Below are 13,516 nucleotides of genomic sequence, written 5' to 3'. Positions count from 1 at the left end.
ATAAGCCAAGGGAGATGTAAATTTTTAGCCAACAAAAATGTTCTTAATTGAGACCCCACCCAGTTCAGAATGAAGCAGGAAAGATCTAAGAGGAGGATGCATGGAGATGAGAAGTAAAGAGGGGAAAGTTAGTGTCCAATTGATGGGGCTAACATTGAGGCTCCATTTGCTGATTGGGAAATAATTTCAATTTTCCCAAGCAAGAACAGTCCCTAGAGAAGAGGATCATTTAGTGAATTTTATATTCTCATTCTGGGTCTACACAGACTAAGCAGACCTAAAATTTAGTCAGATAACTTGGAGAATTCAACCTCCCCTCCAAAATCTCTTTGCCTCAACAGCAGGCTTTTGTATTAATTAGCCAGATGATTACCTCAACTCACCTAGGTAGGCCCAGACACGGAAAGATTAGAAGGCTTTCCAATAAGTGGCCACAGGCCTGAGAAGCTAGAAATTTGGGCTCAGTGCCACTGCTTTACTGTGTGACCTGGGATGAGTCACTTTATTAATAATAATAACAATAATAATAATAGTATCTGTTAAGCATTTACTATGTGTCAAGCACTGTTGTAATAGCTGGGGTAGATATAAGATGATCAGGTTGGACACAGTCCCTTTCTATCAATCAATCAATCAATTGTATTTATTGAGCGCTTACTGTGTGCAGAGCACTGTACTAAGCACTTGGGAAGTACAAGCTGGCAACATATAGAGACAGTCCCTACCCATCAGTGGGCTCACAGTCTAGAAGGGGGAGACAGAGAACAAAACCATACATACTAACAAAATAAAACAAATAGAATAGATAGGTACAAGTAAAATAAATAAATAGAGTAATAAATATGTACAAACATACATACATATATACAGGTGCTGTGGGGAAGGGAAGGAGGTAAGATGCGGGGGATGGAGAGGAGGGCGAGGGGGAGAGGAAGGAAGGGGCTCAGTCTGGAAAGGCCTCCTGGAGGAGATGAGCTCTCAGTAGGGCCTTCTACAAGGGGCTCACAGCTTTAATTCCCATTTTACAGATGAGGTAAGTGAGGCCCAGCTAAGTTAAATGACTTGCCCAAGGCCACACCATAGAAAAGTGGCGGAGCCAGGATTAGAATCCAGGTTATCTGTCTTCCAGGCCCAAGCTCTATCCACTAGGCAATGCTGCTACCCTTGGTACCTCAATTCCATACCTTTCCTATGAGGACTGTCATCCTTTCTACTTATCTAACCCACCAGCTTGTTGTGAAGGTTATGGAGAACTAATGAGTAGAGCACTTAGAAATAATGGGTTATTTAAATGCAAGGTATTTCATTGTAAAGTAAAGCCCTAGACCTCATAGGAGTGTAAATAAAATACAGTTTACTGCTTTGTGCAATCCCGTCACTCTCCCACAAGGCTGTGAATATGCTTGTGAATGGCTGGTTATGAAACTATTTTTAGCAGCAATAACTCACCCAGGCAGGAGGTTTTTAAATCATAATTACTTACCTGATTGTCTTTTTTAAAGCAATCCATGACATAGTCATTGTTTCAGTTGGCTCTTGAGCAAAATCCAAATGAGCCAATCCCCAATCCATCCAGGTGGCTTTCTTGCAGAAAGTCAATGTGCAGAAGTAAATCACAGAGACTTGGCAGGAAGTGAAGAACTCCTCCTATTGTCTGTGATGAGAATGAGTGAAAAACATTTTCACATTCTTCATGTTAGCCCAATAGCTCCCCTCTCCACTTCCCTCCCTTTGAACACCCACACACAAACTAGAAATGTAATGTTTAGATGGACTCAAACCTGATTAACATTCTGTAAAAAAATTTTTATCAATTCACAAAAGCTAGTCCTGGTATCTTAATTTGATACTAAATCTAGGACTTGCCCATTCAGAGCAGGGACAAAAACAATGGTTATCTACTGAATAATGCAATTAGAAAATACATGTAGGTTTGAAAGAAAAAAATTGAAGGCATAACTTCTAGGTTATGTCTTCTCAGACAATGGAAAGAGCAGATTTAAGAAAATTAACAGAGTCATTCAGGGCATAAAACCTGCTACTGAGAATTAAGGGTTTCCAGGATTTGTTTTATTCAGATTATTGGCCTAGAACTCAATTTTCCAAAACCCAGCTGAGGTTTTATGAGCTTGATTGTAAGCTCCTTGATGGCAGGGATCATGTTCACAAATGCTATTGAATTCTCCCAAGTTCTTAGTATAATGCCCTGCACCCAGTACCTGTTCAATAAATACAACTGATTGCTTAGGTTTGGAAGAGAAACTGAATTCAGAAGTGACTATTTCAGTGGATTGTGGATAAACTGAATAAGGCTAGCTTCTCTGATTTTCAATTTGCTGGTTCTAGAACAATTTGCTCAGCTCTATTTGCTCTGCAATTTGGTTCAATTTGCTCTTCTAGACTGTGAGCCCATTGTTGGTTAGGGACCGTCTCTATATGTTGCCAACTTGTACCTCCCAAGCGCTTAGTACAGTGCTCTGCACACAGTAAGCGCTCAATAAATATGACAATGAATGAATGGTTCTTACTAAAACCACACATATCCTCTCTTTTCCTTTGGCTACCAATTTTTTTTTGTCTGCTATCATATTTTCAGAGCTATGAAACCCCACACATTCCAAGGAATGACTGTAAATCCCTCCCAGATCTGTTGCCATGAACTTTTTTTATCCCCTAGCCTTTAACTTGGTGTAGAATTTATTGTTTAAAATACCTTCAACTTTAATGACTGTGAACAACATACTCCACATGGAGTAGGTCTTTTTCTTTCACTGACAGAACCTAACAACTTCCAGAATGCAAAATAATGGTTCTTTAATCAATCAATCTATCAGTGGTATTTATTGAGCACTTACTCTGTACTGTACTAAGCACTTGGGAGAGTACAATAGAACAGACTTAGCAGGTAGGTTAAGTGAAACATTGCAATCTGGGAGCAGCTTCTTCCAGGGATCCTGAGATCTGTAGGGGCAGGACTGCTAGCTAAAGGAGCTTTCTTCACTCCTTTTGAAATCAGAATCTCAATAGAAAGCTTTTTAATTTTTCTCTGAATGAGTCTGATAATGTTCTCAAATCTTTTCACTCTGCGTCTGCATGAGGCAGGCTTGTTTTAGGGATTCAATCAATCTTCTCCATGACTATATTGTTTGACTTCATTTCTATAAAGCCAACCAATTGCTCTTCACCAACAAAATGAGAGCAGAATGAAGTGAATATTCAGCACTAGAAAGACCCTAGGGAGACACTGCACCCATGGGAATGGAAACTCCTTACCATCAGCTTTAAGGCACTCAATTATCTCTCTCCTTCCTTCTGTCTCTGTCTCTGTCTCTGTCTCTGTCTCTGTCTCTCTCTCTCTCTCTCTCTCTCTCTCCCTCCCTCCCTCACAGATTTCAATCAAACCATCCCACTTCCCTCCTCTAATGCCAACCTACTCATGGTAGTTTGATCTTGTCTGTATCACTGCCATCCCCTTGTCCAAGTCCTCTCTCTGGCCCGGAACTCTCCATATCTGACAGACCACTACTCTCTCCTTCTTCGAAGCCCTATTAAAATCAGGTCTTCCCTTGCTAAACCCTCATTTCCCCACCCTCTTTGCCCTGCATCATCTATGCATTTGGTGTGCAACTCTACTCACCCCACCCCCGACAACACTTTTCTGTACACTTTGCCATTTCCCCCATCTATAATTGATTTTAATGCTTGTATCCCCATGTAGATGCTAAGCTCCTTGTGGAGAGGAATCAAGCCTACCAACTTGATTGTACTGTACTCTCTCAAATGCGTAGTGCAGTGCTTTGCACACAGTATGAATCAAATACCATAGATTGATTGGGACCAGCACACCAAGTCATTAGCACACAGTAGACACTCCATATCTTGATGATGATGATGATGAGGCCCTGGGTTCTAGTCCCAGCTCTACCACCTGTCTGCTGTGTGACCTTGGGCAAGTCATTTAACTTCTCTGTGCCTCAGTTACCTCATCTGTAAAATGGGTATTAAGACTATGAGCCCCATGTAGGGCTGTGTCCAACCTGATTAGCTTGTACCTACAGTGCTTAGTACAATGCCTACATGAGTACATGAGTTTATTACATGAGTTTATTTCTCAACTCATGGAAGTCCCCATAACATAAGGATCATCATTACTGGCTCAGTTAAATGGTCCACCCAATCCAGGATTCTGTTTCCAAAAGTGGGAAGAGGCTGCTTGGTAGTCCCATATGCTTCTTGCCTCAAAAATAAACCTCAAAGGTTTTTGAATAAGGTCCTCTTTAGCACAGGTTAACTCAGTTCATTTATCTTCTTTCTCTTTTCAAAATTCAACCTCCAACTAACAAGTCTTAAGCACCAGAATTTAGAGTCCATTTATACCTCCGAACTATACCTGGGGACCAATTTATTTAGCCTGTTAGTGAAATCTCACTTTCAAACTGACTGATAAAAGCACTCCCTTGTAGCTAAGAGATATGGATCCCTGGTTCATTCAGGGGCTGACATCTCAGCTGTGACCCTCTTTTGGGCTCCTGTATTTTTTATTACATTATTAAAATTTAAATTAAATGCCACATTAAATTATCTAAGTCAACTCAGGAAATAATAATGTCTCTGCATTCCTAAATTGAGAAATGTTCTATCTTTTGAATGTTATCCAAAAGATAAGACTTTGGGGTGGGGAGGGGGGGAGAATTTGAATGTAAGTTTATTATTTACCAAATTTGTGTTTTCCATTCTTCAATGAAGCTTGTGATTCCCAAGCTTGGTGGAGATCCAAAGCAAACTAAATATGGGAGATGAAAGAGAAATGTTGAGGATAATCCCGAGGTAGTGGACTTTAGAGACAAGGAAGATCTACAGTTGTCAACTGTGTTGGGAAAATTCATGGAAAGGAGGATTTGGGAGGGAAGATGAAAAATTCATTTCGGGATATATTGATCTTGAAGGGCCAGTGGAATATCCATGTAGAGATGAGTTGGAGGCAAAGAGAGTCAGAAATAGCAAGGTAGATTTGGGAATCATTTGCATAGAGGTGGTAGTTGAAGTGAATGAGCTCTCCAAGGGAGTGAATGTAAAGTGAGAAGACGTGGAGACTCAGGACAGAACCTTGAGGGTCATTCACATTTATGGGATGGAAGGCAGAAGAAAAGCCAGGGAAAAAGACTGAGAAGGATCAGCCAAAGCAGTGTTGCCTAGTGGAAAGAGCACAGACGTGTGAGCCAGAGGACCTGGGTTCCTATCCCAGCTCCACCACTTATCTGCTGCATGATCTTGGACAAGTCTCTCCTCTGTGCCTCACTTACCTCATCTATGATATGATTACCTTATATCTACCCTAGAACTTAGTACAGTGTTTGGCACATAGTAAGTGCTTAACAAACACCATAAAAAAGTAAGAGGAGAACCAGGACAGAACTGTGTCAATTATACAAAGGTTGGACAGTATTTACAGGAAAAAGGAGTGGTCCCCAGTATCACAGACAACCAAGAGGACAAGGAAGATAAGGGTAGCATAGTGTCAGAATAAGAAAGGTAAGCATAGCATACTGTCAGTTAGATTTGACAAGAAGAAGGCTATTGGTGACTTTAGAGAGAATGGTCTCATTGGAGTTAAAAGGATGGAAACTGGATTTTAGAGAGTAAAAAAAAGGAGTTGGGAGAGGCTGCAATAGAAGTAAAAGCATTAGCCTTGCCTTCAGGGAACTTACAATATAATAAGAGATTACAATGTTTCTCCTCTGTTCAACTGGAAAACTCCTGGATGAATACAACTGTATTTTAACCCCAGTTTTGGGACTCCTTACTGTGCTTTAAATTGGCTGCGTAGAACCCTGGACATAGTAAACAACTTTCGTTGGCATATGATCATAGTTTATATATATATAGAGAGAGATACTTGAATAACAATATATTTATAGGTGCATTTACATAGTAGTAGTAATATAATAATAATAAGAGGAGTAGTAATACTAGCATTTGAGCATTTATTATGGGTGGTGTACTGCACTAGGTACTTGAGATGTACAGAATAGAGAAGAGATATATCCCTTGACCTTGAAGAGCTTACACTCTGAGAATTAATTTACATATACACACCTATGCTGCACATATATAGGGAAGGATTAGCAGAACAGTAAAAATGATGTCTGTGCTCAACATCCCTGTCTTTCCTAGACTGAAATATTAGTTGAGCATTTCAAAGATACAGAACAATTCACCTTCCCAAAGTGAGCAGTTTCTTGCATATCACTGACAAGTTTAATAATGGGTGTTTTTATTGCTGCATTTCAATAGGACTATATATTGAAGCTTACAATCATTTTATTAGGTATAAATAATGGAGTACCCACGGTATTGCTGATGACTAAAAGGAAGCATCTCCCTTGATTTCTACTTAATTTGAAAACAATGTGAGGATCAATATTGACTAAATGGATAAATGAGCAAATGAATACAGAAAGCTTTTATCTTTGCCTTTCCAGAAGAGTAACAAAAACATATTAGGAAGCAGGGGAGAGGAAGGTTGGTGGTGGTGTGGGGACTGAAATGTAATCACTGACTGGACAACTGCTGAATTTTTTTCAGGAAAACAAAATCAATGCTTTATCTAGTTATTCTTTCAAAATGAGTAAGGTGTGGTTAATAAGATCATTCCTGACCTTAAAATTTGCTCCATTTTGCTTTTGTTTATACATCAGATATAGGTATCAATAGTTGGGCTGTCTGCAGCCTTGGACTAGTCTGCTGTCCATGCAGAGTAGCAATTTGTGCCAAGTAACTCTGCCTCCTCCTCCACCACCTTGGAGGAGGATAAACAAGGAGAGAAAATTTTGAGGGGCATATTTTGAGTTTCTATTTTTTATGCTATTTGTTAAGTGCTTACTATATGTTGAGCACTATTCTACATACTGGGGTAGATACAAGTTAATGAGGCTGGATACCATCCCTGTCCTACATGGGGCTCACAGTCTAAGTAAAAGAGAGAACAGGTATTGAATCCCCATTTTGCATTTAAGGAAACTGAGTCTAAGTAAAAGAGAGAACAGGTATTGAATCCCCATTTTACATTTAAGGAAACTGAGGTGCAGAGAAGTTAAGTGACTTTCCAAGGTCATACAGCAGACAAGTAACAGAGGCAGGATTAGAATATAGGTCCTTTGGCTTTCAGGCTCATGTTTTTTCCACTAGGGAATGCTGCTTCCCTATTGATTGTATTGCATTTTAATATAAAGTCAGTTTTTAAAATGGTATTTCTTAAGCACTTGTATGTGCCAGGCACTAAGGTAGATACAAGCCAATCAGGTTGGACACAGTCTATGTCCCTTTTGGGGTTCACAGTCTTAATGCCCATTTTACCCAAAATTGAAGAAGTATCAGAAGCCCAGAGAAGTTCATTTAGCAAGCAAATGGTGATCAGGATTAGAACCCAGGTCTGTGCTCTTTCCATTTGACTAAGCAGCTTTTCTGATTCAGCTGTCTTGTAGTTTTTCCTCAATGTGTAGAAAGTGTTACAAAGTAAATACTTAAGAAATATTAGGAATATAATAATAAATAAAGGTTTAAAGAGTGGCTCAAAAGACTCTTTCAAAAATAAGGTTTGACACTATTGGAGTAATCAGTACTTACCACAGAATTTTCTGAGGATGGTTTTGGGCCTACCTCTAATACTTAAAACCTCCATCCGTAATTCATGAACCTTTTCTCAGTATCAGTATAGCTGTCCTTTGGGTCCAAGGTGGTGCTACTGATGGTGAAATTTTTATCAGGCTGTGAACCAAGTGTGGCTGTTAAAACCAATGAGGGTGTGACCTAGTGGAAATCAATCAATCAGCCATATTTATTGAGCACCTACTGTGTGAAGAACACTGTACGAAGAGCTTGGAAGTGTTGGAGAAGCAGTGTGGCTTAGAGGATAGAGCATGGGCCTGGGTGTCAGAAGATCATGGGTTCTAATCCCAGCTCCTCCACTTCTCTGCTGTGTGACCTTGGGCAAGTCACTTCACTTCTCTGGGCCTCAGTTACCTCATCTGTAAAATGGGAATTAAGAGTGTGAGCCCTAGGTGGGACAAGGACTGTCTATGACCTGACTAACTTGAATCTACCCCAGCACTTAGATTAGTGTTTGGCACATAGTGAGTGCTTAACCAATACCATAAATTATTTTTAAGTGTTGGCATATAAAAGCATTGGTAGACATGTTCCCTCCCCACAACAGATTTACAATCTAGACGGGGAGATGGACATAAGTAAATGAATTACAGATTAAATAAATTACATAAATACTGTGGGAGGAATGAATAAAGGTGGCAAATCCAACTGCAAGGATGATGCAGAGAGAGTGGGAGAAGAGGGAATGAAGACTTCTTTGGGTAAGGTCTCTGGAAGGAGATGTGCTTTGGATATTCAATTTTGCTCATATGTGATATTGGTGGAAATGCTTTTCAAAATGGAGGTGGTGCCTTAGGGCCTTAAGAACACTGCACTTTTCTTAACATAACTAATTCTGAACTTCCCAGAAATTTTTTCCAAGGTCACACAAAAGTTGGTGTGGAGTTGGAAGTAAAGCATGAGGTTTTGCTATTAGGTCTGCTCACCCTTCTTTCTCTCTTCAGATTTAGTTGCATTCTGTTACTACTAATAATAATAATGATTATGGTATTTATTAGGGACTTACTATATGCCAAGCACTTGTATAGATACAAATAACCAGATCAAACACAGACTCTGTACCCCATAAAAATCACAGATTAAGAGATTATCTTCTCCCCATTCAACAGATGACGAAATTGAGGCACTGTAAAGTGGCAGCATCCTGAATCCCAATTCAGTGGGGGTTTTTTTTCCACAAGATCACACTAGGTTTGTCTTGGCAAGAAGAACAATAGAAGCAGCATGGTGTAGTGGACAGAGCATGGTCTTGAGAATCAGAAGATCCTGGGTTCTAATCCAGCCTCCATTACTTGTCTGCTATGTGTCCTTGGCCAAGTCAGTTAACATCCCTGTGCCTCATTTAGCTCATGGAAAAGGGGGATTGAGACTGTGAGCCCCATGTGGGACAGGGACTGTGTCCAACCTGAATAGCCTGTAACCATCCCAGTGTTTAGTATAGTACCTGGCACATAGTAAGCATTTAACAGATACCACAATTATTATTAGTAGTATCAAAAGCAGACAAGGGGGTGAACACTGCAGCAAACTAACCAGCCCTGCAACAATCAGGAAATCAAGAGAGGGTTTGCTCTCAAGCAGGTAATTCAGGAAGAAAGGGAAACCAAGGCAGTTTTGAAAACAGCAATAGACTGCAAGTGGTAAATGCACCAGTCCTGCCAAAGGCCCCCTTTACATGCACACAGTATGGAATAAAGATTGGTTGTGCATAGATCATTTTAAACCCACCCACACTAATAGGCAGGCTCTCACCAAGAATAGAGAGTCATCTTTGAATACAAAGCATATTCTGAATATAGATACAACCAGTTCTCACGTAATTTGAAGGCTTTGTGCTTGCATAACTCCATGTTAAGAAAAACAGACAGTAGCCCTCACCTGTTCTGACAATGTGCATTTGTAGATATGCACTAAAAGTGCATGCACACAAGCAATTTCTTCTATACTGAGCTCCAACAGGCTAGTGTTTTTCAAAAGAAAATTCCCCAATTCTCTGGCAGCATTCTAGCCTACACATGTACTCAAAGCATGAGCTACACCTGAGTGTATATGTGTGCATACCCCATTAGATCGTAAGCTCCTTCTAGGCATAGCTACCTCTAGTGTACTTTTCAAAGTGCTTAGTACAGCACTTTGCACACAGTAGGTCTTCAATAAATGCTTTTCATTATTTGACCGACCTCAAGAATAATGGTGTCAAGATTTCCAGGGTAAAACAGGCTTCCAGAAGGGCTTGTGATATTTTCTTCCCTTAAAATCTTTGGGGACATGTACAAGGTGATAAGTAGAAGATGGGAGATGCACTTGATTGTGCACAAAAATAAGTACCAGCTTCTATATATCAAAGTGGGCTTATTGGGTCTCAAATTGGGGATCTACAAAAACTTTAATTACTCAGTCTCACTCTTCCTTATCCCCTTTTATTTGGTCTGCATGGGAATTTGTATTAAAAGGGGACCTCAGAGTATGTTCCTCCAGGAGGCTTTTATGTATTCTGAATCTAGGGAGCCTGAATGCAGGTGGAGGTCATTAGGAGGGAAAGAAGACAGCATTAGTAAATGGAGGTGGACCAACATAAAGTTTACAACTCAGAAGAGCATAGGTCTGGCAGTCAGAAGGACCTGGGTTCTAATCCCATCTCTGCCACATGTCTGTTGTGTGACCTCGGACAAATCACTTAACTTCTCTGAGCCTCAGTTACTTCATCTGTAAAATGGGGATTAATAATATGAGCCCCATGGGACAGGGACTGTGTCCAACCTGATCAACTTATATCTACCCCAGCGCATAGAACTGTGCTTGGCACATAGTAAGTCCTTAACAAGTACAGCCTATTGATTTTTGAAAAGTCTCAGACAGCGCCTTTTCAACTTCTGCACTACATTGCCACACAGCTACATTTTGTGGATTCACTGAAGCCCATTCCAATTATTTGATGGTGAAGGAAAGAGTCACGGTATATATTAATCCCTAATCAGAATTCTGCCATTACTCTCAATGATAAAAATTAAATATTGAGCACATTACTCCTGTTGCTGAAATATACACATTTTTTATGCCATGGAGGATGTGAAATTTAACTGTGAAATTAATATTTTTACCCTGTTCCTCTTTCAAAGGCAAGTCCTGTTATCGGGGTGGCAATGCATGTAGTACATCTAATAGCACCTTCCAGTAAGTTAATACAGTTAAAAAATGTGACAAATGTGGGTGACTTAAAGGTTAATTCAAAGAGGGTATTAATTTGCTTTGGAAACCCAGCTGAATTCTGGATCTGTCCTCTTCCTTGCTCCTCAACCTCCCACACACCCTAGGGAACCCCTCCCCATTCTTCATTCCCCGCATATACAGCTGTTATTTAAGAAATTAAAGCTCTCAAACAGGAGATGCTTTAGATCGCTTCTTTCTAGCAACACGTAATTTGTTCCCTTGAAATATAAATATCAATTCTTCTGCCCTAGCCTCTTGTTTTATGAGCCATAGGACCAGCAGCTGCCAATTATTTGAAACATGTTCCCCTCCTTATCAATCCACTGCCACTCCTCCATAAGATTTCCAAAGTCCTGGAGCAATTCCACCAGGAAACAGATATTTTTATCACAAACAGAGCAGAACTGCAGAGGAGAACACTAAAGGTGATTACAGGGTAGGAAAAGGTGAAAGGTCTTCTCTGAAGAAGAGAATGCTAAATGTGACAGTGATGGTCAGCAAGAGTATAAAAAAGAGTGTTAGTGAAAATACAGTAACCCGATTTTTTCCACAGACACCAAAGACAACAAGAGAAAATGGGTTTTTATTACAGTATGAGGGATTTAAGCTAGATAAGAAGAAAGAACTCTCAGTGAGGATTGTTGAACCCTGGAATAGACTAATGGAGAAGATGGTAGAATCTCCTTCATAAATCTTTGAAAATAGGATGGATTCATGTGTTAGAACTAGTAGATATGTACTGCCTGATTTCCCAATACATATTAAAGGTAAGCCACTCCAAATCAGGCCTCAACTCTTTTACTACTTTTGAATGTTTCCCAAGTGCCTAGGACACTGTTCTAGACACAGCAGGTGCTCAATAAATGCTGCTGCTATCTGTCTCCAATCCTACAATAGAGGGAGTGAAATAAGGAGATATATAAATATCTCCTTATTTAATATATAAAGTAGGGGCTTGTGTTTAATGGAAAAAGCAGGTGAGCTGTCTTTGATTCTTCTCTCCCTCCTGCTCTCTCCCTTTATCCCTCCTGCTCTCTTCCTCCGTCTCTCCTCTCTTCACAACAACCATTCACCACATTCAAGGTTTTCCCTTGTGTATATGTCTTTGCTAATCAATCAGTGGTATTTACTGAGCATTTACTATGTAAAGAACACTGTTATAAGTACTTGGGAGAGTACAAGAGAATTGGCAGACACATTCCCCGCCCATCACTGAGAAATATTAGAGATGGTTGTAAGATAAAGTGACTCTTTGTCTCATAACATGCATAAGCATTTTAAGTCTCATTTAAGCCTCATAACAAATCGCAAGCAAGATGTTAATCTTTCTGCTTTCTCTCTTTCAGCTGGCTGCATTAGAGAGACAAGTGTTTGATTTTCTGGGATATCAATGGGCTCCCATCCTTGCTAATTTCCTCCACATCATCATCGTTATCCTGGGCCTCTTTGGCACTATTCAATATAGGCCTCGCTACATTGTGGTGGTAAGTTACATTTCTTTCCATCTGGATATACTATAGGTCAAGTTTGTGTCCAATAAGGAATAGGTTGAAAAAAACCACACAACACCTGCTGTATAGGATAACAGAATAAATCCACCCAAGCACATTTTGAGTTTGGATTGTCAACATTATCCAGATTTGCCATCTTATGGTATTAGGTCTAGCTCTTCCCATTTGCCTTTATTTCAACCACATTTTTGTGTTTCAAAATGGCCCTTCTTAAAATTCACTAACCCAAGTAACCTCACACCTATTTCTTGTTTTTGTTTCACTCTCTCCTGGATCTTGGCCATTGAGTGCATTGTTAATCATGAGTTCAGCCACAACATGAACCTCTCCAAACCTTTCCACTCTGCCTACGCTACTCTGTTCCGTAATTCCAGCCTGCAATTGAAGCTGACAAGAATCCTGTTCTTACTCCAACAAAGGATAATTGTCAGTTTTGATTCCCTGATAATTCAAAAGAATAGTGAAGGCAGGAAGAAGATCCTAGAATTATGACTGCAATTAAGCCAGTTTTCAGCTGTTGACTCAGTTATATAGGTTAGTATCACTGGCATAGTCTTGGTTATGTAGGAATGATAGTTTCCATTTTTCCCCCATGGAGCTTTTTTAATAATGCAAGAGGGTGGAGTGGGGAAAAGGGAAACTGGATGTTTACTAAAGTTAACTCTACCTCTGTCGTAGAGGCAAAACTTCAGTCAACCAAATTATTTGTTGAGTGCTTACTGTGTGTGGAGTACTGTATTAGCCCTTGGGAGAGTACAGTATAACAGAGTTGGTAGACACATTCTCTGCCTATAAGGAGCTTACAGACTAGACAGGGAGGCAGGCATTAAGATAAATGTACATAAGTGCAGTGGGGTGAGTAAAGGATACAAATCCAAGTGCAAGGGTGAAAAAAATAGCACAAACACTTCTGTATCAGTCTTGTTTTTTTCCTTAAAAGCCAAATTCATGTATGTTTGTATCAATTTTTATGTATCAGAAATCCCTAACCTCCAAAGGTAATATTCCAGCCCTCTAGTAGAATGAAATAAATGTTGAAAGTTAATTGTCAGCTACACTTATCTTGTGTTCTACTTGTATATTGATAACACCAAAAACTTCTGGTAAATCAAATGTCACATACTGCA

The 13,516-nt window shown here is 39.8% G+C and overlaps 1 protein-coding gene across 4 annotated transcripts in view; it reads left to right on the top strand.

Annotated features, from left to right (window-relative positions):
* NKAIN4 (sodium/potassium transporting ATPase interacting 4) overlaps positions 1–13,516 on the top strand; it is a 101,731-nt gene that overhangs the window by 30,723 nt on the left and 57,492 nt on the right. For all 4 annotated transcript variants that reach the window (XR_005452155.1, XM_038750662.1, XM_038750660.1 and 1 more), the window contains exon 2: positions 12,225–12,362. Coding sequence is in view for 3 of the 4 variants with exons in the window: in XM_038750662.1 (XP_038606590.1) it covers positions 12,225–12,362 (138 nt within the window). In the remaining variant the exon portion in view is untranslated. The remainder of the gene's footprint in view (positions 1–12,224; positions 12,363–13,516) is intronic.

The sequence above is a fragment of the Tachyglossus aculeatus genome, chromosome 8, assembly GCF_015852505.1.
Source record: "Tachyglossus aculeatus isolate mTacAcu1 chromosome 8, mTacAcu1.pri, whole genome shotgun sequence".
NCBI classification, from domain to species: Eukaryota; Metazoa; Chordata; class Mammalia; order Monotremata; family Tachyglossidae; genus Tachyglossus; species Tachyglossus aculeatus.
Note: the sequence above shows the minus strand (reverse complement) of the source record. Positions and strands in the feature narration are given on the sequence as shown.